This window comes from Copadichromis virginalis, linkage group LG7, assembly GCF_057382275.1.
Source record: "Copadichromis virginalis isolate Kocher_CV1m ecotype Utaka linkage group LG7, C_Virginalis_male_GT1.1, whole genome shotgun sequence".
NCBI lineage: Eukaryota > Metazoa > Chordata > Actinopteri > Cichliformes > Cichlidae > Copadichromis > Copadichromis virginalis.
Window position 1 is genome coordinate 41466187 of NC_140624.1, and position 23380 is coordinate 41489566.

At 38.9% G+C, this 23380-nt stretch overlaps 2 protein-coding genes across 3 annotated transcripts in view; both read left to right on the forward strand.

Annotated features, from left to right (window-relative positions):
• Nucleotides 1-23380, forward strand: part of rabgap1 (RAB GTPase activating protein 1) — a 75257-nt gene that overhangs the window by 21736 nt on the left and 30141 nt on the right. For both annotated transcript variants that reach the window (XM_085463407.1, XM_085463408.1), the window contains 8 exons: nt 33-193; nt 1115-1225; nt 2044-2110; nt 2197-2299; nt 2624-2793; nt 3135-3303; nt 5292-5385; nt 6853-7003. In XM_085463407.1, coding sequence (XP_085319533.1) covers nt 33-193; nt 1115-1225; nt 2044-2110; nt 2197-2299; nt 2624-2793; nt 3135-3303; nt 5292-5385; nt 6853-7003 — 1026 coding nt within the window. The remainder of the gene's footprint in view (nt 1-32; nt 194-1114; nt 1226-2043; nt 2111-2196; nt 2300-2623; nt 2794-3134; nt 3304-5291; nt 5386-6852; nt 7004-23380) is intronic.
• Nucleotides 16456-21815, forward strand: LOC146705655 (putative G protein-coupled receptor 21). Its single transcript, XM_085463406.1, has one exon. The coding sequence runs from the start codon at nt 17399-17401 to the stop codon at nt 18599-18601; it is 1203 nt and encodes a 400-aa protein (XP_085319532.1). The 5' UTR covers nt 16456-17398; the 3' UTR covers nt 18602-21815.

Genomic DNA, 23380 nt, shown 5'->3' on the forward strand with positions numbered 1-23380 from the left:
ATTCATTGTGCGCATTTACTTTGCTCCTGCAGGTTAGTAGGATACTGTACAGCTTTGCCACAGCCTTTCGGCGGTCAGCTAAGAGGGCAGTTCTGTCGTCTCAGCAGGCTCCCCCTCTCACCCCTGACAGTGACTTGTTTACATTTACTGTCAGCCTGGAGATTAGGGAGGACGATGGCAAGGGTACTTTCAGGTGGGAGTCACATTCACTCATCATGCATTCTAATTTTTAATCCATCATTGAATTCAAAAGTGCAATTTTAGCTGTCTATTGGAGTGTAAAATGTTTTAGTCAACATATTACACATATAAATACGGGAGCATACATCCTTAATTTTAAGAATCAACTTTTTTTTGTTGTTGTTGTTTTTTACTACTAAAGTCCCAAACCTTTCTGGGATGGGTGCTGCCCATGAGGGGAAGCATCCCCTAATTGGTTTGGGTAAAAATGATGAAAGGAACTTTGCACTGATTTATTTAAAAAAAAGAAAAAAGTATTCTTTGGTCTCTGATGTTAACCAATCAAACACACTTTTTACCACAAGATATAACAACAAAGTTCCTGTGTTTTGTTTTGTTTTTCATCAATCCTTCTTCACAGGTTGTTTTTATTTTATTTTCCCATAGTCCCGACTTACTTCTATGTGATGACAAGCAGCCCAAAGGGTCAGGTTATTTGGAAAACAAAATAAAACAAGCAAAAATATGCCCGTGGATATTTTTAGCCGACTCGTATTTCCTCCTTATTAGCATTGGGTTATTTTTAGTGTTCCAACTTCCAAGCAAGCGGCTTCTACATGCAGGAACTCATGGCCTGCTTTTGTTTTTTCTTTGATAAAATTAAATTAGCAAGCCTCTGAAGACACTTTAAATGTTGACATATATTCTGTAACAATAACATTTCACATTTTGAAATAGTTTTTCCTTCTCTACAGTGTAAATAATCCCATCAATCTGAAGTCATACAGCAGATTTACAATATAAATTGATGATAGTGGGGCTTCTGTTTTGGTTTTTTTAGTGGGGGGGGGGGGGGTTGGTCGGGATGAAAAGTGAGAAATTCCAGCATGTAGACACTCTAATTAGACTGTAAAAATATTTCTTCTCTTTCCAGCGCTGTGGCAAAAGACAAGGACAAGCAAAGCTTCAAGCTGCGTGCAGGACTGGACAAGAAAATTGTCATCTATGTTCAGCAAACCTCAAATAAAGAACTGGCTATTGAGAGGTAAGATAAAGAGTTAAAACACTTATACTCTCATGCACACACATCTTCAGAATATAGGTCAGCATTTTACTAAGCAGTGCCCTGGAGTCCTCATGATTAAGTGTTTTTGTGAATTTTAGTTTCATGCAGTGATCAAATATGTCTAAATTTCTCATAAATGATGGTCGTGCTCAGAGGCATTGAAGGTCTTTTTGTTCAGAGTTCTTTTTAAGTTGTTTCTAATTAACTGAGAGAAGTGGAGTGGTTTCAGATGAGTTATTTTAAAAAAAGAAAGAAGAAAGAAAAGAGGAGAAAAAACCACACGAGGTGGCTCTTAACTTGATAAAAGAATGTGGAAACAATCTAAGTTCATGTAAACGGCCATAAATGTCCATAAAGTTGACCAGACATTCTTAAGAAGTAAGTCACTCTGTAATAAACACCTTCACATCCGTATGTCAGTCCATGTCAAGAACCGTTGTTAGGTGGTGATCGAGGTTAGTCTCATTTTCCACACTTTAATAAATCAGTGGAAATTTAAACATTTCTTTACCTTTTTTGCAGACTTTCATCCTCGCCATGATTTGTTCTTGATTTGTGAACCTAGAGAAGGTGACGATTTTAGTGGAGTGTTTAACGTTCTCCGTGCTCTGGTCTGTGTTAGAGGATCATTTCAGGAAGCTATTATTGGTAACATGTGTGACCTTTTTTTTTTTTTTAACGATTTTTTTATTTTATTTTTTTTTGAGAGATTCATAGTCGTATGCCTCGCGTTTCTTTCCCCCTTATGTAATCATATTCCTAGCACATTTTTCTTTCTCTATATGTGCTTTCCTTAGGTGTTTTGGACTCCTGCTCAGCCCTGGGAAAAATGTGAAGAACAGTGACATGCACTTGCTAGACCTGGTGGGCCCCTTTTTTCACTTTTCTATGTGTATCTATGCGTTTGTTGTTCTGTGTTTGCTAACTTCTTGAGACTTGTACCTCCTCAGGAGTCAATGGGAAAGAGCTCAGACGGGAAGTCTTACATCATCACAGGAAGTTGGAACCCCAACACGCCTCAGTTCCAGGCTGTGAATGAGGAAACGCCTAAAGGTAGGAGCCAAGAATCAATTTAAGATTTGTATAAGACATAAATAGTTTTCATTAGTGATTATTTCCTTAGTTTATTGGATTGCTGGCTGGTTATTCACTCATATTTCACGGCAGTATGTGACAGAAGTATTTGAGTGTGGTGGTTATTAACAGAACTTTGCCCAAGCCAAGCTGTAGAGAAATAAAGGATATAATAAATGGACATTGTAAAAAGGAATGATAACGATAACAGTTGTTTTTAATATATTAATTACTTGTAGATGGAAAATTCGGTCAGTAAGTACAGATAATATTGTAACTTCTGTCTTTTTTTCCCCCCTTCAGATAAATTCATGTACATGACAACAGCAGTGGACCTGGTGATTACAGAGGTGGAAGAGCCCGTTCGTTTTCTTCTGGAGACGAGGGTCAGAGTGTGCTCCCCAAACGACAGGCTGTTCTGGCCCTTCAGCAAGCGCAGCTACACCGAGACTTTCTACCTTAAACTGCGACAGGTTTGTCAAATCATGAAGCAATCTGCATTTAAATTAATTCAGCCGATGGTCTCTGTGACCAGATATTAGCTGTGACCTGCAGTGGTAGAATGCAATATTTTGTGCCTTTTACTAAGTGGTATATGAACAAAGAAAAGAAGTAACAAATGTTTTATCAGCTATTCAGGGGATGATATCCTCACATTTTTACTCCATGTTGAAAACTCACACATACGCCCTTGAAAACTTTTTGTGAAAGTTTTAATTTGTTAATGATAGTTGTTAGAGTCAGACGTTTGGATTTAAGGGAAAGGTAAACCTTAGGACTTTTTCCTGTGGTCAAACACATCTTCTCTTTTCAGATGGAGCGTAAAGAGCGTAAGAGCCCTGCCTCTGACACACTGTATGAGGTGGTGAGTTTGGAAAGTGAAACTGAGAGAGAAAAAAGGAAGACCACAGCCAGTCCCAGTATCCTGCCAACTGGGCCTGGCGGGATGGTCCCTTCCCCACCCGAGGACGATGAAGAGGAAGGTACTTGTAATGCTGCCGTACTTTTTCAGCTACTTTTTTGTTATTCACTTTTGTAGTCTAAAAGTAAGTACATTTTATTTATACAGCACATTGAAAATGCTTTACAATTCAAAAATAGCTAAAAGAGGGGTTCCTCAAATTTACATAAAACAACACAGCAACAACCCGTGTTTCAACCAAATGTCCAGAGATTAGGGATGGGTATCGTCTAGGTTTTATCCGATACCGGTGCCAAACCGGTACTTTTGAAACGGTGCCGGTGCTTAAACGGTGCTCAAACCGGTGCTTAAAGAATGGAGAACACAAACTTTGTCCAAAAACCTCTCATGTTTAGCTGTTTTCCACTTTTTCTTTGGTCATTTTAGCCTTTTTGGCCAGGGTGAAGGGAGTATCTGCCATCAAACAAGAAGACAGCCGCATGTAACTACGAGGTGTTTGCTAGTTCACCTTACATGCATTAATGTAATAACGTGGTTAGCCTACTCAACGTAAATTACACACGAACAACATCAAACTACTCACGCAGAGAAGAACGGCTGCTGCTGCATCATCATCCGTCATCATTTCTGCTACACTGGCAGGGCTAGGGGCCAGGACTCTCCTCTTCGTGTTTTTGGGGGATGTTGCTAACTCCGGGTCCGATAACAGGCACCACACCCGCAGTAGATGTGCACAGCGTGAGGTCTTGCAGAAAGCTATCAAATACGGTGCATTTCTCTGCTTTAAAAAAACCCCCGCTTTTGACCGCTTCGCCTTGGGCATTTTTAATCTGTAGCTCTGCTCTAAAAGAACGTACGTACCTGGGCCCGCCTACTATCCTTGGGAAGGTAAAATGATTGGCTAGAATCCAAAGTGTAAGACATCTCAGGAAAATAAAGCACCGACATGTGCGCTACTTTTCGGTCTGGTTACTACCGTTTATGTCAGAACCGGTGCCATACTGGTACCCATCCCTGCCAGAGGTTAGCAGTTTCCAAAAGTTTGACAAGAATTTTGTGTCTTCAGCTTAAATTTAAAGACATCCATAGTTGATTCTTGTCTAAGGTCCTTGGGAGATCATTCCTATTACTAGTCCTATTGTACCAAAACAGCAAAGGCGTGGCCCCTTGAAATAGTGATTGCGAAGGAGACATAATTGTAACATTTACCCTTTTAAACAAAGTGCTTTTTGTTTAGAAGCTATACACGTTTTGGTGCAATCTTGAAAAAGCTCATTAACACAACTTAGCACTGGTTCATTTGTTACATTTTTCAATTTATCCTTTTTTTGATCTTGATACCAGCTACATGTTGCAAAAATATTGTAAACGTAACATCTTAGTTAAAATACTGCTGCTGCTTTCTTTGGGCCTTGTTTACTGCAATATGCAGTTTTGCAAAGTGAAAAATTGTCTATCATGTCAAAATTTGAAATACTTCTTGGCAGTCGTGGACACATTTTCCTCCAAACTAAAGAGGAGAGGGATCTTTTGCCTTGTTATTAGCACACAGTACTAAGGGTAGCCTCTGTTATGGTACCATTAATGTTGAACTAAACGTACAGGTTTGGAGTAACATGTGCTCCCATCTGGTGATAAACTGATCTGCATGCAGTCCAGATCTGTCACACATAGAAACCTTTTTTGACATCATTACTCAAAGAAAAGTTGAAAAAGGAGGCTCTGAAGTGTTGAGCCACTGAAGTCATACACTTAGTAAGAATGGGGAACATTATGCATTGTTCATCAAACTGCCTTTTAAAAGAAGAGATGATGCAACGAGTGGTAAAATGCATGCATCCCCATTTATTTATTTTTTTATTTTTTTATGAACAGTCTTACTGAGATTAAGTTTAAAATGAGCACATCCCATTTCTCAGTTGCTGCATATTAACATCAAAGTAGGGTTTAAACAAATATCAAATTTTTGCTGTTTGTTTTTTTATGATTTCATTTGTACATGGATTGTTGCTTTGAAAAAAATTGATTGCCCCCCGCCCCTCTTCACAGATAATGACGAGCCCTTACTTAGCGGTTCCGGTGATGTTTCAAAGGAGTGTGCAGAGAAGATCCTGGAGACGTGGGGAGATTTGTTATCCAAGTGGTAAGGTGTTTTCCTCTTCGTGCTCCACTTCCGTCGCCATTGAAGTCATTGTACACAGATGCAGTGTAATCCATGTGAAGGAAAGAACAGCGGGTAGCAGTTGTTGATAAGCAGCTTATTAAGATGATTTCCTTCTTCCAGTGTGGAATTAGTTTTTAATCAAAAGCTTGTGATGAGCAGAATAGAAACTGCACGAACTTTAATTAGCTGTAAATTAACACGCAAACAAGCTCTAATCTTCAGCTGTCTTTGTCCCTGTCTGTTGTTGTTTGTTTTTCAGTGCAACGCTGAAATATACTTTAAATTGTTACAGTATATACATAGTATGATGATGTTATCCTATTGTACTAGATTTGGCTTTTAAAACACCTTCAGAGAAGGACCCAATGATGATATGATCATTAAAGCGATTAATTCTTTCTTTTTTTTTTTAATGTTTATCTCTCTTTGCTAATAATAACAATGGCTAAATAAAGAAAGGAATCATAAGACTAGCAAGTCATAACACTAGGCTTTCTTTGTGTGCTTCTGTGATTTTTTTGTGTGTATGTATTGTGGCATTGTTGAATGGGGCACAGAGAAGCAAATCACAGAAAGCCCTTTACAATCTTATGCCCTGAGGACCAGGCCTGGCATTACTTACATCACATGCACTCTCACATGCATGCACACACATGTACGCAGTTTCCCATCTTGGTCTCGGTAGAAATGCCACGTATTGCATAACCTGACGCCCGGGACAGATAAACAAAACAAACCCAGAAAAATAGAGGGGGCATGAATTAAGAAAAGGGGGGGGGGGGGGGGGGTGAGAGAATCATCAGGGATTCAGGGATTTTTCTGTCTGCTTCAGTCAGGCGATAGTTAGTGCCAAGGTACCTCCAGTTTGCCTTCTCCTTCTTTTACGTGTGCATGTGCGTGCGTGTCTACCTCTCCTGTATCTCTTAACACTAATGGGCTTGCAGATCCCTGAGTTCATTTAAATCTGCGTGCAGGGTATAACACTCTCAGCAGGCTTAAGATTTAAAAGTGAAAGGAAAGAAGGAAAGAAAACATTGAAATTAGTTTTTATGTGTTTTTCTTGCTTTTTCCTGTTGGGCTATTGCTTTTTATTAGCTGTTGTTTTGTTGCTGCTGAAAGTAAGATGGGGATAAAATAAAACACATTAAAAAATAATTTAATAGATAAATAAGTTGTCATGCGTTTGCTGTACAAAAGGTGCTCATATGTTGCATTCTGAAAGAGTGATTGTTGAGTTCTTGGTCGAGTGTATTGATTGATTAGGCGAGGTGTGATTGCATATAAATCATTTTTCTTGTGGTATCAAGCCCCACTTGTCATCTTGGTCTTGGCTCTGCCAGTCATCAATAGGGATGATAATGGCTCATTAAAAACATTATAATTAAATAAACATCATTTTATTTTAGTATATATTTGGTAAACTGATCTTTTCTTTCCCCATTGTAGGCACATGAACTTATCAGTGCGTCCCAGACAGCTGCCAGCTTTGGTGCGGAGCGGCATTCCTGAGGCACTCCGTGGGGAGGTTTGGCAGCTCCTGGCAGGCTGTCATAACAATGACCACCTGGTAGAAGAGTACCGCACACTCATTACAAAGGTAATGCCTCGCAAACATATTACTGATGAGTAGAAAACACTTTCAATTCAGGTTGTTCAGTGATTAGAAAAGCAGTCCTTAAACACAGTCACTCAGTCTGAAGCACCTGTATTATTTTGGCTCATCAGTGAGATATCCCCTCTGAGGATTTCTTATACAGTTACTGAGATAGACTGTTAACTTTTAACAGTTTTGTCCTTTCATTGGTGTCACTTTAGATTTCATAATGCAATACAAGAGATTATATCTTCAGATCGGAAACATTTAGTTCATAGATGTTATGTGTTTTTTTGGTTTTGGTTTGTACTTCCAGACAATATGTGTTACTGTTTTCTTCTTTTTTGCTTCAGTCCTGGTTAAATTTTAGCAACTCAAAGTACACCCCAGAGGCCAGCAGTGGCCTTGTGTCATAAGTTTTTCTCTCATGTGCTTCAAACTTGTGATAATAACCACTGTTGCCATGTAGATCGCACAAGATGATAACACTCTGTGTTATGTGTGTGTACACACCTATCTTTTTTCAGAACAAATTAGTGGTTTGTTAATGGCCCCATTAGATGCCTTCAGTAACAGAGAAGCATAGTGTCTAGAGCCTGTAACTACATATCAGTCATTTTGAAAAGGGAATAATCCTTTAAGATATTAGCTGTGTTGTTTTCAAAAATGACTGAAAAGATCAAAAACATTAAGACGAGGAAAACATGATTACGTTTTGTGCCTATATACAGCCAGAAATGTATTATATTAAACGACATAGACTGTTTGATTTGCGAGCTTTTTATTTGAGTTTTTAGGACTTCTGCTAGTGTGTAGATCTGGACATCTGCTCTGATATATATATTCAGCTTGCATTTAAGTTTCAGGTTGTCAGAGCACCATGATGTGTTTGTGGTAGTCCATCTGTGTGAGCTTGTGTGGAAGCTTCAGGGGTGACTTGTGTCTTGTCTAGCGTCACACACGCACAATCATTCTGATCAAACTTGAGTTTTGGGGTTAATGCACACTACAGGAACCGGGAAGTGAACCACAGACCTTCCGACAACCTGCTCTACCCCCTGAGCCCCACAAAAAGAAATCATGGTAAAATGATCAGGTACAAGTACTAGTCTGAAAACTAGTGGAAAAAATAGCCATTGTCCAAACAAAACTTTGAAAGTCCTTAAAAAAGCCTTGAGAACTTGTGCTCAACACCACCTTCAAAGAAAATTAGAAGAAAGTCTGGCTCCTTGAAAGCAAAATATAAAGAAATGAGGGGTTCAGCAAGAAATAACAAAAGGTTTGTACCAAAAAATTGCAACTGAACTTGGAAGTCAGTATTTCAGAGTTTCCAGATGGAATTCTTAACTGGAAAGCCCCCTCAAGTTTGACTTCCAACTTGAAAAGTCAGAGCAGTCCCACCAGTCCTGACTTAGCAATGCTTAACAATCCAATATGGCGGCTGCTCGTGTAAACGATAGTAAAACTGTAAAACTTGTAGTCTGTGCTGCCTTTGTTGTCTATCCGTCACTGGCTAAATAAACCACACACAGAGCATTGAGCAGGCTCTGTCTGTCAGCATGCTGCAGTGGTGTAAAAAAATAAGCACTGTGCTCTATTGCTAGTCATGCATGAATGTCTCTAACTTGATAAGGAGCAAAAGAAATCCAATTTTCGCCTTGCTTTTATCGACTTTACGGCTGGAATATGCTCAACTTGGGAGTGATATCACTCCCACCTCTGACTTCTGAGATAAACGAACACAGGAATACTGGAAAGCAGATGCACCCCAGGAGAAGGGGGTGGGGGGTACTCCTAGAACCTATTAGCTGGGTGGGGGTGGCATTTTTAAGTGGCCTTATTTGTACATGACTACCCTTCTTGTGCGCTGAGAGCAGTGTATTAGCTTATGTAATTTTATTTATTATTTTTTGACCACAACTCTGTCTGCTGTTCTTATATAAAGGCAAGGACCTGCAGGGCAGCAAACTTGGTCTCAGGTGGTGACAAGATGTTAACCTTGCCCTTCCCTGCCTTCCTCTTTTCCCCTCTGACCTTCTTTTTTGTCACCCACCTTTTCCCTTTCTATTATCTCTAGTGTTGCCTGTAAGCATTTTCTGTGTTCCTGCACTTGCTAGGTAAATAGTTGGAAAAGAGTGCCTGCTCAAAAAGAGCTCTTGCAAAATAATGCATTAGCCATGCTGTAGTTCCGTTAAAATGAATGGCATGAGTGGAATCTGAGCAACGGATCCTTGTGCCAACATATTGATAGCTTTTGGACTGGATGTTGGGTGGGAATTCATTACACAAGCAGGACAGCATTCCAGGATTGTACTGGAGCCCACTGAAAGGGAGGGAAACACATGCAGAGGATTTATATTTTATTTAGACTTGTTAAAACTCAGTGAATTAGACAAGAACAGTTTAAGAATGGAAAGATTATAGATAGCTTAAAAAAGAAAATACATTGTTATTAATATAATATAAAAAATATGCAGGTTTTGAAATGTGCTGCATAATGGGACTCTAAATATAGTATGTAAAAATTAGGAAGGACTTATTGTTCCCATTGTGTTAATTTTCTTATTCTCTTATGTACTGCTGAGGCTCATTTATTCTTTGCCTTTTTTTGGCACATGATTTGACATTTACACATACTATGTGCCAGCTCTTAATTTTCTCAGTGTGTTCACTTTCCAGCCTATGTTTATGTGTATCTCTTTGTGCTTTGTTGCGTGTCCTTGCTGGTTCCATCTTTTGTTCTCTAACCCTATCTGTACTTGGTGTTCATCCACGTTAACTGAAAGCGGGGTATTGACGGAAGGAGAAATTATAGTTAGAAATTTACCCTGTTACTTTCACAATGAGGTCCAATGAATTTCCTCCATATGAGGGTTGGTTAGCACTCCACAAGGGCCCAATAAACTCATCATATTTTGCATTAGTTCCATAAATTATAGTGAGTAGAATCCAATCACTGATGGAGTTAACTACGTTTGGAAAACAAATAATTGGGTTTAGCAGCACTCAGGTTCACTGGCAGATGATTTTAATCAGGAGGATGTTACGAAAGGCAACGTGACGTATACTGGCAGACAACGAGTTGTTGTTACAGCGCGTCACAGAAACAGTGTCACCGTATTATAGCGTGACATGTTTTTATTGTATTTTTCATTTCATATAGTAAGTAAAAGACCTTATGGTAAATAATCTATTTCAGTTTAAATAGTGAAATAGTGGTTTTAGCATTTTTTTCAAAGACTATTTATCTTGATAACAGTAATGTGGACATCAGATCACAACAAGGGATAACATAAGTTATAAGTATTTGTTTATTTTAGATCGCAAGAAACTATTTAATATTGCAACAATAAATTGGAATGCAGCACAAGCAGATACGTTGACTAAATGGGTTATAAGTAGCAGTTTATTATGTTGTTGTGAATGGAATTTGGAGGAAAGGTCGTAAAGAGAAATAGGCATAACTTTGCTTGCGTTAGCATTTTTAGCCGTGTACATGTGCCAACAAAGTGGCTGCCCAGCATATATGACTAGTGCATGCATGGTTCATAATGGTGTTACTGGATTGTATTTAAGCATGTTTCAGTCTCATTTGCCTAGGCTAGGTGGGCAAAATAGTTGAAAGTTTGCTCCAAGCAAAAGGGCACACTTTGTGTGACACAATTATGTGTGCAGTGTAGACTCAAAGTGATCCTCAGACCTGCCGCACCAGCCTCCTGTGGGGAGCCAAGCAATCACTTCTAACTACCTGTCTGCCTGAATGTGTCTGCTTGACCCACATAATGACCTGTCTCCCTGCCTCTTTGTCTTTGTGTCTTTATAATTATTTGTATTTGTTTACACCTGACTCTGACACTCTCTGGCTTCTACCTGCGCCCATTTGTGTTCATGTCAAGTCGTGCATCTCATTGCTTTTCTTTGTCTGGGTGCTCGTTTGTGATTCATCACATTGTCATCATGCCTTTTTCTCTTTCCTCTCCTGCTGTCTTGTCATCCTAGCATATCTTTCTCCTTTTTTCTGTGTGACTGTATACACATCCGTGCCATAGGTTTATGCTGTTCAGACTTCTTGAAGGCAGAAACTGAAATACTTACATAGCCAATCCCAGAAGGTTAAGAAAGTCAGATTAAAGCATTTCAGTGCTGTTCTGGTTTTTGTTGAATCTATTTTTGTTTTTGCACTAATGTGTAGATATTCTTCTCTTGCCTTGTGCTTTTATCAGTTAGCTCTTTTCCCTTTGGACACCTTTTGGTTAGATAGTTAGATAATCTCTGTAAACAGATTTTGCATATGAATATGTATCACAGCTCACAATGTTTGGTACCAGAAACTTTTTGTCTCTAGTCAGTTTGTATTCCTAGTGCTGTTGGCCAGTCATGTTTGAGCAGGCTTTGGCTGCGTGTAGGTGAAGATTCTGTGCAGAGATTACAAAAAGCTGGGCTTGCTAAGGATTGTCTTATTGCATTGGAGTCACACTGGGTTAAATATGTACACTTGGGTTTTAAGGGGTATTTATTATTTTCTTCTTTTTTTTTGGGTTGTATGGAAGCCCCAAACGCAATTTCATTGTTCTTGACAATGACAATAAATAAATAAATACCAAATACCAAATCTGCTGAAATGAAATCTTGAAACCCTTAGCTTGTCGATTTAGATTTTATTTGTTTTTTCTGTTTAATGTATCTGGATTCCTGAACAATGACTAGTGGACAAAAATGAAAATCTTGGCCTTGAAATCTACTGGCTACACAAGTGCTTACCAGCAAAGACTATGGCAGTGGTGGTCTTTCTTTTAAAGAAATAAGCTGCCCTAAGCACTAGCATGATTACCTGTTAATTTCACAATTAACTCGAGCTTCCTACAGCAATACTGGGTTTTGTCTGGTATGGAATGGCTCATGGCAAGATGAGCAAGAAGAAAGAAAAAAACAAAACAAAACGATGAAGTAGTTAAACCTAACAAACTTGGGTGCTAACCAGAGATCAACAATGGATCATATATCGATTGTGGGAGAGAGTATGAGCATGCAGCGTTTAAAGCGTGGAAGTACTGACCTTACTTTAAGTTTGATTCCATAAAAAGTGACAAAAACATTAGTGTCCGTTGTGCGTGGGAAGAAAACTTATTTTTACACCGACCCCCCCCCCCCCCCCCCCCCCCCCAAACAAGCGCCGAGTGCGCTACGACGTAATGGGAAATTCACACAGAAACTAGCGGATTCTTTAACTGACCGCAGCACACCTGCACCAGGGTAAACCTCCACCTACCCCACTCCTACTTTACAGGTGAAAATAGAGCAAAAGGACCGCTGAGTCTTTGATTTTATTTATTTTCTGCTGTGTTTTACTTGCATCTATTTGAAAGACTGAGTGTAAAAACAAAAAATATTTTATTTCATGTGCTGGAATGTGCAGAAAATAGGTTTAAATGTTAAACTAATTTCTTCCAGTCAGAGAATGTTGCATATAATTAAATTTTTGCTTGATGCATAAAGTTAAAAGATTAAAACGAATAAAACAAGTTTTAAAAAGAGACTTTTCCATTTGATTACATTTTGTATGATGGATTATGCAGAAAAAGTAGAATTGGGCTGAGAATCGCTTTATCACCTCTTCAGGTTGTAAATCGTGTTTTTAAAAAGTAACTAAGTAATTAAATACTTTTGAAAATAAGTAATCAGTAAAGTAACGGGATTACTTTTTTTGGGAAGTAATCAGTAATTAGTTACTGATTACTTTTTTCAAGTAACTTGACCAACACTGGTGCTAACAGTGTAGCTCAGTGAGTTAACAACTACATCAAAAACGTAGAATAGAGCCCAGGGGTCGATAAAAGTGGAGAAATTGGTATCATACTCAAAGCAGTTAATGGTAAGTCTGAGTTTCTTTGTAACCTGGAGAGGCAGGGCAGCAGAGATGAGAAGGATGATAAGGGACTGCTCTGAATGGGTGTCACAAGGAAAGCTTTACAGCAAAAACGTCTGGCCTGGGAGCCAAGTGAATGACCTGAGGCTGGAAAACTTGTTTTTTTTGGTTTTGGGTTTTTGTTTTTTTGTTTTTTTTTTGGATGCTGGAGGTGCTTAATGTTGACAGCCAAATTGATCTGGACAGACTGCACTGGTTTTTTTTAGATTTAATGCGAACCCCGTTGGTTTTAAAAATCTACCATTGAGAATAGTGAAATGCACTTACTGGACCCCCACAAACACCTGCTGAAATGATGAGGACAAAGAACAGGGTAAAGATGGATTTTATATTGAGTTTGGATTGCTGATTGTTGTGTGGTCTCTATTTGTTTCAGTTGTTTTTTTCCTTCATCATGATTTATAAGTGGGAAAATTCCTATATGAAGGAAAACCCTGCAATACAAACAAATACAAATGATTACGAGATCATCTAAGCAAAGTATACTATCAGTAATGTGTTCTTTATCGTTTTTATCATTGTTGATTGTTGTTGTTGTCCATTTTTTCCTTCCCTGGCCTTAGGTATCAGACTGTACTGCAGTTTTTTGGTGTTTTATTGTTGTCAGGTGTGTGTCAGCTGCTGAACACCTGACCTTGAGCGGATGCTAAGCAGGGAAGCATCATATGGACGGCTAACAGGGCTAACATGTGCAGAGCTTGCAGACCACGGGACAGCACACTGTACTCATATTTTAGCTCTTAGCTTCTTGCTGCTTTGCGTATCTTTCTCCTCCAGCTCGTCCTCCTCTCTCTTTATTAAGCTTTGTTTTTCTTTTGACTTCCATGCTCATTTTTCCTCCCCTTCCACTCCTCCTTCCAGCCCCTTAGTCCTACTGTCGTCTATTTTTAGCTCCTCGTGTGTTGAGCAGAAGAGGTGCGTGAAAGCATGGGAGTGTGTCTGGATTGCGGGGGAGAAAGGTGCAGGCTGGTGTGCGTGTGTGTGACTGTGTGGGTATGTTTGGGTCTCCATCACGCTACACCAAATTGCCCACCACGAGGCACACTCTGCAGTCTTCAGACAGTCATTAGGAGTAGGATGTTGACAGTGCTGGGCTAGATATGACAGTAATTACTACCTAATGAAGCTGCTAAATTTAGTGCTCTATATTGAGTAATTCAATTTAATCCTCACATTATGTGGTTTAAAATAACTCGCTGCTCATGTATACAGAATCAGGACACAAACAAGTTCACTGACAAAGTTTTACTAAAAGTGCAAACATTCAGAAATATGGAAGGTATTAAACCAACCTGAGAATGTCATGAGAAATTAAGTTGGTGCCATGTAGCAGTGTAGATGTTTAGTACTTCCTTCGCTTCCTCCCTGCCTTAATAGCCACAGATAATGATTGACTCTTGAAATTAAACAATCATAGTATAGCCAATCATCCTTATGCAGATCACAAACATGATGATCTTACCTCTGTTCATAAACTGATAAGTTGCATTGATGACATAAACTGTTGGATGTCTTGAAACTTTTTAGAGCAGAATAGAGTCTCTGAAACCTTGACAGTATTTTAGATAGTGATCTCAATTTAGATCTCATTATTTTTGATTATTTTATTGTTGTATTATTTGTATTTGAAGGATTATCCAAATTATCAGTAGGACAATTCACTCAGAATGCATCAGCCCAGTGTCCTTACAGTTACATGGAAATTTGAACATATTACTCCTGTACTGAAGTCACTGCACAGATTCCCAGTTTGTTACAGAATTACCCTTAAAATCTTTGACTTGCTCAGTGTCTGTAACCCAGTCAGATCTCTCAGGTCATCAGGTGCAGAACTTGTAACTGTCCCCAGAATTAGATCTAAGTGTGCTGATGGTGCTTTAAGTTCCCGTGGACCTGTTCATTGGAACAAGCTGCCTGCTGACCTGTTATCATTATAAACCTACACGGATGTTTTAATCTTCTGCGTTCAGTGCATTGAATTGAAGTATAATGAAATGTGCTCTATAAAAAATGCCATTGCCATTATATACGTCACATAAATACTTAAAGGAACATGTTGTTTTGCTAACATAGCAATATTGTAAAGGTGTTATTTTTATAGAAATTGTATGACATTTTAACATTACACTGTCATTGTTCAGTTATTTAGTGCAAATGAACATCATTGTTAAACAAAACGGTAAAATTTGAATTTCAATGTACTGATAAGCCCCCTTTTTCTTGTTTTTGAGACAGTAAAACTTGGACATCAAATCTGAAACAACCTTCTTACGTAGGATTCCCTTTTTAATCAGAATGATTGTAGTCAGAAATAAAAGTAATAATATAATGTTAAGCTTACTGATAACACTCAGTCTTAATTATTTCTAACAATCATCAGAAGCAGAATAATTTAGCTATGAAAGTCAGTATTTTAGAATGATTAGATTTGACCGATGACCTTTAATTTCAGCATGTTATCAGGAGTGTCTTGTGAGCCCTCGGCTTCCTGTGGAAAAGTTTCTGAGCTTTAGTTGACTTGGAGGTCCATTGGGGATCATTGCAGTCCCCACTTGTTAAAACCAGTGCTAATACTAATTCCCATTTGACTGCCATTCCATTTTTAATGTCCACATGATGTTGCCAGTTGTGTCTCTTGGAACTCAAAATTTCTTTAGAAACCTCTTCATCATGACTTATTGTTAGTTTGGTGTAAGGAAATAATTACGTGTCTTTTATAGCCACGTTTGCGTCTTGGCTGTAAAGGCAGGAACTGCATCTGTATGGCAGCTGAAGCTTATTTTGAAGCTTAGTTGTTACAGAGTTCACAAAAGTTTAAAATTAAAATTAGTTTTTTGTTTGTCTGCTTTGTTTTTGCAACCACTTTGGTAGTCTTGTGTTGAATCATGTGATTTTTGGGAGAAGGTGATTTATTTGTGTTGTGCATTAATATTATATTATTGTGCATAATGCAGATATAAACATTTGATGAGAGACAATAACATTTGAGTTTGGCCTTCTTTTCTGAATTTGAGTTGTCCCCTGTTGAGTAGTGTTACATGCAGATTTTAAACCCATATATTTAACACCTGGTTTAACTTGTGTACAGGGTTGTGCATCTATTGGCCTACTGAAATCTAAAGCTATAGTGGGGCTGTTGGTTCTTTATTTGTTTTTTCCCTGTGTGGATTGCTCCAAGATTAATAATAGAAATATTTCCTGTAAGCTGTACTAAAACATGTGGTTATTGTTTTCAGCAGCGCTTTACTTACAAATGCTGTGTACTGGGGTCTAGAAAGAGACTGGGCAGATTCTTGCTGCCTGATTGCCTGTGTTTGTGGGGGGATGAGAGATTTTAAAAGTCAAATTCACAAGTTCTGTGTTACAATGAATGTTTCTAATTTTAGCAGTGTGAAACATCATGTTTAAGTCTTGGGGTGATTATGAGAAACACTGGCACCAAGGAAAAAAAAAAAGAACGGGGAGGAGTGGGAGGGTGGTGGAAGGAGGGCAGCCTCGTGTCTTTGCAGTTGATCATTGGTTGGAACCACTGGGAAGGGGGTGGTGCCTCAGTGCCACTGTTTCTGTAGAGAGAGGCAGAGAGACCGAGTAGTGTGAGAAAGAGACAGCAAAGGAGAATAAATGAACACTGGGGGTTCTCCCAGCCAGCCTGCCTGCCTGCCTGCCTGCCTGCCTGATTTCCACTACAGACAAAGGTGATGCCCTTCCCAGCTGAGGTGGGCGTGCGTGCATTTTGAATACCGGTCACCTCGCACACCTTCTTCATCCTCACAGCTCAAGGCATTCTGCTGTGATCTTTCTGCGAAGGACTAGACAGAAACTGAGGCAAGAGCAAGCAGAGAGGCGGAAACGGCAGCAAGAAATCAGAGCTGGAGGATAAGAAACGGGGGGAAGAGGAAAGACAAGCAAGTTAATGGACTGAATAAAAATGATGCTTAATCTTTCATGTAAATTATGTATGCAGCACATTAAACAATAATGTCTCCTCACTGGAAGCTGTGTCTGTGACTCTGTGGACTGTAGACAGAAAAGAGAGAGATTCAGTCTGGGATTTCTGCAGCTGCAGCAGATGTTGATGACATCTCAGACTATATAGGGAAGGGAGGCATTTCAAGCAAGTCGGACTGGAATTCCTTAAAAGTCAAATTTTTGTCTCTTTGCTCTTCTTTGTGCCTTCAACTGGGAATTTTGCAGTGCCGAAACAGGAAAAAGAAAAGGACCCGTATTGCATCATTTGGAAACCTTAACAGCCTGCTCTGAAGACAATTCCTGGGGACTTTCTCACCTTTTTATGGTCTTTCAGTCTTTCATTCATTTGAAATGATAAACGCCACCAGTCTCATTATGGAGCACTGCATTTGGACTGAAACCATACAGCTTCTCTGAGCTCTACCCAGCGACCGGGCAAAGTAGTGGCTTCTAGGATTTACTGTATCCTTGAAGAGCCCTTCGGACAGATATTTCTGCCCAAGATGATGAATTCCTCGCTGGATCCACTGAACCAGAGCTCTGCTGACTTCTCAAACTCATCTGCTCCCTTTTGCTTACTTGAGATAGGCTATTCCCAGATTTTCACGACCTGCCTCCTTGAAGTTTCGATCATACTTCTCCTGACTGTTCTCATTATTTCTGGTAACCTAGTGGTGATTTTTGTGTTTCACTGTGCCCCTCTGCTCAGCCAGCACACCACCAGTGCTTTCATCCAGACTATGGCATATGCCGATCTGCTGGTGGGAGTCAGCTGCCTTTTCCCCTCCCTGTCCCTACTCCATCATCTTCAGAGCTTCGATCCCAAACTCACCTGTCAGGTGTTCGGGTACATGGTATCTGTTTTAAAGTCAGTTTCAATGGTGTCTTTAGCATGCGTGAGTGTAGACCGCTACATCGCCATCACACGGCCTCTGACTTATGCATCTCTAGTGACACCTTGTCGAGTGCGCTGCTGTATTGTGTTGATATGGCTTTACTCTGCTCTGGTGTTTCTCCCATCTTTTCTTGGATGGGGGAAACCTGGTTATCATGGCGATGTTGTGGAGTGGTGCGCAGTGGAATGGAGGACAAGTCGGGCTTTCACAACCTTCATTGTTACGCTGCTCTACGCTCCAGCTGCTCTAACTGTCTGTTTCACTTACGCAAACATCTTCAAGATCTGCCGACAGCACACCCGAGAGATCAGCGAGCGCCATGCACGTTATGGACCTCAGCAACTGCAGGGCCCAAGAATCGCAGTTGGCTCTGTGGTCAAGGACAACAGTACAGTAGAGCAAGGACAGTTACCCCACTTGTCCCAACCCCAGTATCAGCAGTCCACATCAGCATACCCAGACAGACGTTATGCTATGGTGTTGTTTCGCATTACTAGTGTGTTTTATATCCTTTGGTTGCCCTATATCCTCTACTTTCTGTTGGAGAGTGGAGGGATCTACCACCACCCTGCAGCATCATTCCTTACCACATGGCTGGCTATTAGTAACAGCTTCTGTAACTGCCTCATTTACAGCCTCTCCAACTCTGCCTTCAGGAAGGGCCTCAAACGTCTCTGCTCTTTCTGTTTGCAGCGCAGCGGCAGCAACTATGGGGTTAGGAACACCAAAAAGGCTTTTTTTGGTTCTGCTGAAAAGGGGTGGGGATATGGTCACGGGGAGATGAGAACTGGTACAACATGTCACGTGTAGGGTAAACACTTTTGCCAAATTGGCATTTGGACACGTAAGAAACGGCTGAAGTGATGGCTGTTAAAATGCTGCTAAAATGTGCTGTAAAGAGATGGAACAAGGTGTTGAATAGCCTATGCCGTTTCTGTTGCATTTGGAAGTTAGACAAGCATCCTCTCTGCACAAGCCACAGCTGGCAAGTAGAATAAGTCGAGAGTAAATCTATGAGAAAAAAAAAAAGTGGCTCTTCATGATGTTTTAAAATGGTCAAGGACAGGCATGATAGGTGGAGGGGGGTTGAAATAAGGAAAAAAAAAGTATATGAGAGCCGTAGACGTAAAGTAACTTGAGGATGAACAAAAGGTTTATCTACCAGTGTTCCTTTTTTAAGTGAATCCTTAAATTGTTATAACAAAAACCCTTACCGAAACTGTGTTGAAAAACTAAATGTGCCATTTCTGAAATAAAGTGATTTCACTTCATTTGCCAGATCATCGTCACATAAGTAATACTGAATGAAGCGCAGGATAGATGAATGCAAACAGAACAAGTGACTTCTGTGATTAAGGATCGATGTACTGAAGCTAACTGATAACAACCAGCTCGTTAATTATGGTTTTCAGTCCTCATACCATAAATCAGTGTTAAATATTAAAAATGATGCAACTTTTTTTCTTTAAATATTTGTTGTCTCTTGTCGCTGAAGGAGTAGGTAGGTGTAGACCCACCTAGATTTACCGACTTTGAATTTTAGATTAACCTATTTATTGATGTTGCTCACAAATGTCTTTAAATGATTTATGAGTTTGCACACTACATCCATTTTCTTTGTAATATAGTATGGTAACCAGCTTTGGCATATGACTGTTAACCTGAAAAATGCAGATGTAATGATTAGTGAATATCTCTTTCAAGTAATATGTCATTGCACCTTTGTTATGATTATGTAGCAAATGTGATTTTGTGTTTCTGGGGCACTGAAAGGCCGAGGAAGGATGTATTATTGCACTTATTTTATATTGATTATTGGTACATCTTTGGGCTAATTTTATTTATTTTTTAAGAGATTTTTCTTGTTGGTTAGAGGAAAAACAAAGAAGCAAAGAAAAAAAACCACAACTATATTTTCAACCACAAAAGCCTAAACTTATTAACTTTTTTTAAGGAACTGAACATTTTCTTTGGGCTGTTCCTAATGACTATTGTTCTTTAAAGATTTTTATGATTGCGAGACCGTCTGACTGAAATGCCAGAAGTACTTGACCAGTCAAAAATTTTCAGTGCTCCGAGCCTCACCCACAGTTACTGCCCAAGAGCATTTACATTAGCATTCATATGAATAACCATTCAACTGTGAGCCTTACCCCTTATCTTTTGGATTGGTAGGAGAAACAATCCTATGACATCCTGAGTCAGATATTTGTAACAATCTCAAATGATTCCTTTTTTTTGTTTTGTTTAGTACAATCTTAGATGTTTGCTGTGTTGTGACTGCATTACTGTGCCTGCATTTGGGATCTAGTACACGTGTACGCAAACAAACAGGGATCACATGCAATCAGAACAGACAAATAGCCCATTCACTCTGCCAGCAGGCTTACCTCTGTGCGGCAACAAGAAGAGGGACTGATTGTGTGCATACCGTCCTAAGCTCTAAATTTGCGAGGAATTACTTTTGCGATGAGCTATGGAGTCTTCTTTTATGCGTTTGGTTAGCAAGAGAAATTCGAGCTTTATACATTTTATTTAAACTACCAAAGAGAGTTCAGTAGGTATTCGTGGATATTTTTCCACTTTTCTCTAGTGTATAAAAGATCAATGCTAGCGGATTTTACTCAAAGTTTGCGGTGGGTCGGCGATGCCTTGTGTGCATGAATATGACTGTTTCTCAGACTACTGAGATATATCGTTGCCTTGATAGAAACACGATTTTAAACTGTTGGGAAATGATTTCCTCTAACAGCTAGAGAGGGCTCTGTTTATTAACACTTGGCTGTTTTTGGAAGGCACAAACTGTCAATTGTACGCACGTACAGAAATGAAAATGTCAGGTCCACATTCACTGCGGAGTAACCTGAACCACACGAGTTGTGAAATATATTTGCAAATTATACTTATATTTCACAAGTTCACTTTTGTCATTGTTTATCTGTTCTGTACAATCAAAATTAACCAGGAGTGAAAACATGACTGAGAACAATTCAAACAATTTTTTATTTTATTTATTTTTTTCTTTTGCATTTATTCATTCATGTGTGCTTGTTGTGTATGAGAGTTTACAGATATGTCAGGATGCGACCATTGGTTGAATTTGGACTGTTTAAGATTTTCCAGCAAGGGTGCTACTGAAGCTTTCCCCTTTGCTCATTTCTTTATTAGCTGCACTTCCCTCAAGTGTTTCCCCTCTGTGCGTTGTGAGTGTATGTGAGTATGAAGTATTGTGGTGGTAGATAGATTCACATGTTGTCTTTAAATACTGTAATCTGCGTAGCAATGCCAAATATTGTAATCTTTCCTATTTTTGTTTCAGTCTCTAAACAAGTGTACAATATTGCCGTACTGAATGTTTGATTGTTAAACTATACAAATTTCTTTTCTACTCACTTTTTTCCTTTTGTTCTTGTAAAGTGATAAATGTTGCGCAATCTAGGTAGGATTAGCAGCATGCTTACTGATTAAAAAGACTGAAGTTTGTTTTTAGATATTTCTGTTTAAATTTTCTGCTGTAAACACAATTTGTAAAGACTGATGGCTTTTAAAGTTGACTAATTTAAAACTATAAAACTTAAAGGTACAGTTTTGTAAATTGTAGCGTATAATGGTGACACATCATTGATCTTGCGTACACATTCAGTCTGTCTTGTGGGAAAATAATCCCTTCCATGTTCTCAAGGACATGACACTGGTGACTATGAGGAACAACTATGGCACGCTGGGTAAGATTTTAAAGAACAAGAGGAAATGTGGCCGCTACAGCTGGTTTAGGAAGTCATTTGTAGCTTAAATGCAGCATTCTTCTGTGAGAGAGAGGAAAAGAATTGTTGGTGGGCACAATAGTAAATGAGCACATAGTTCACCTGCAACAGACTGATTAGTAAACTCAGAAAGGTCATGAAAATGTATTCAGTAGATGCAAAGAAAGAAAACTAAAATGACTCTGAACATCCAGAAGCTTATATCCTTTTCTTTGGCTGTAATCAAAGCGCATTTGAATAAATTTAAATGTCTTTATGAGCATACTGCGTCTTTGTCTTTTGTCCTAATGAAGTCACATACTTTAATGGATAAAAGTGTCATTTATTGGATTTTTTTCACTTGGATAAACGAATCGTTTGTCATGGAAAAGGTTAATGATAAAGTGATTTGTCCAATTCCCGTCACAGGTACTATGACTGAAAAGGCAAAGATAGCGTTAGTACGTTGGTCTTTCTATAGTTAGTGAGGAGTACAACTACCTGTTAAAATGGTGGTGAAGACATATTGTTGATTTGTTTTAGGGCCTCTCTTAACCGCAATTTACCAATCTTAGAAGTCTTTGTGTCGCCTTGAGACTGGCTTTGTATTTTTAGTTTAAAAATTATTTTTTATTTTTTATTTTTTACCCTTGACTTGGCCCTGCACGTGTCATCTACATAGTCTGATAGTGTAATCAGCAAATTAGGGCTGACCCACATTCAAAACTGTGTTTTGTTTTGTTTTTCTTGTAAATTACTCGTCTGTTATCATCATTGTTATGGAGGGTTTTCTTTCCCCGGAAAATTATCAAGATCATTTTATCGTCCTGCTTTAGTCAAAACAGGCAGTGTCATTAAAGGCTGACTTATGATGCAGCTGTTTTAAGGAACTGATTATTTTAAATACACAAGAGGAACCTGAGCACTGTAAGTGAGGTGTATTCTGGAAAGCTTCCAAAGTCAAGATTTTTACTCTTGCCCACATTGAACACTGAATAATACATGTAATGAACAGTCGGAACTATGTAAGTTTCAGATTGAGAAAATAGAGCCACTCCATTTTTAAAATAATGCTAAAATGCAAAATATTTTATTTGCCAACGGTGTTGAATTTCTGATGAGGTTTGCGTGAGATGTTAGCTTTTGTGAATCATGAATGTGGGGATAATTTAAATGTTTTTTTTGCTGCTGGTGGACGTGAGATTCTTCTGATTTACTCAATGCTTTGTTGCCTTGTTTTTGTAGCATTTTTGTGCATTGTGTATCTGTACTAGGCAAATAAATGTGATGTTATTTCAGTCTATTCAACTGAATCTGAACTAAAACAAGGAGAACTGAGGTTAAATTTTGAATTTTGTTGTTGATTTCCCAAGTTTTCACTAGTCAAAATGTCAGATCTCTCGAAAAGCAGCATATTTCTGCCTGCAGCTATTCAGCTGAATTTGAATGCTGCTGAAACTGATGTAAAATATGTGGCAGTTGACATTACTTGTCATTTCTATTCTGATGAGATTCATATTTTGTCTGCTCTCCTTTTGCTGAGGCAGTGAAACCAGTGCACAAATGGCACAGAAAGTAGGGCATGAGACAGACTATTAAGATTTAATTATGGCTGATGCTAAGGTGAGGAAACTGCACTATGGGAAGCCTAAGCAAGTGTTATTTACCAGTCATTTTAAAGAAAAGAGAAGGAATCACTGAATTCATCTCAGTTATATTTACGTTGTTTTTTTTACGTTTTTTTTTTTTAAAAACAGGACAGTAAAACATTCACCATTTATTCTTCCATTTACATTTAAATCAAGTTAAGTAATCTAAATGCAGCACTTTGTATTATTTTGTTCAG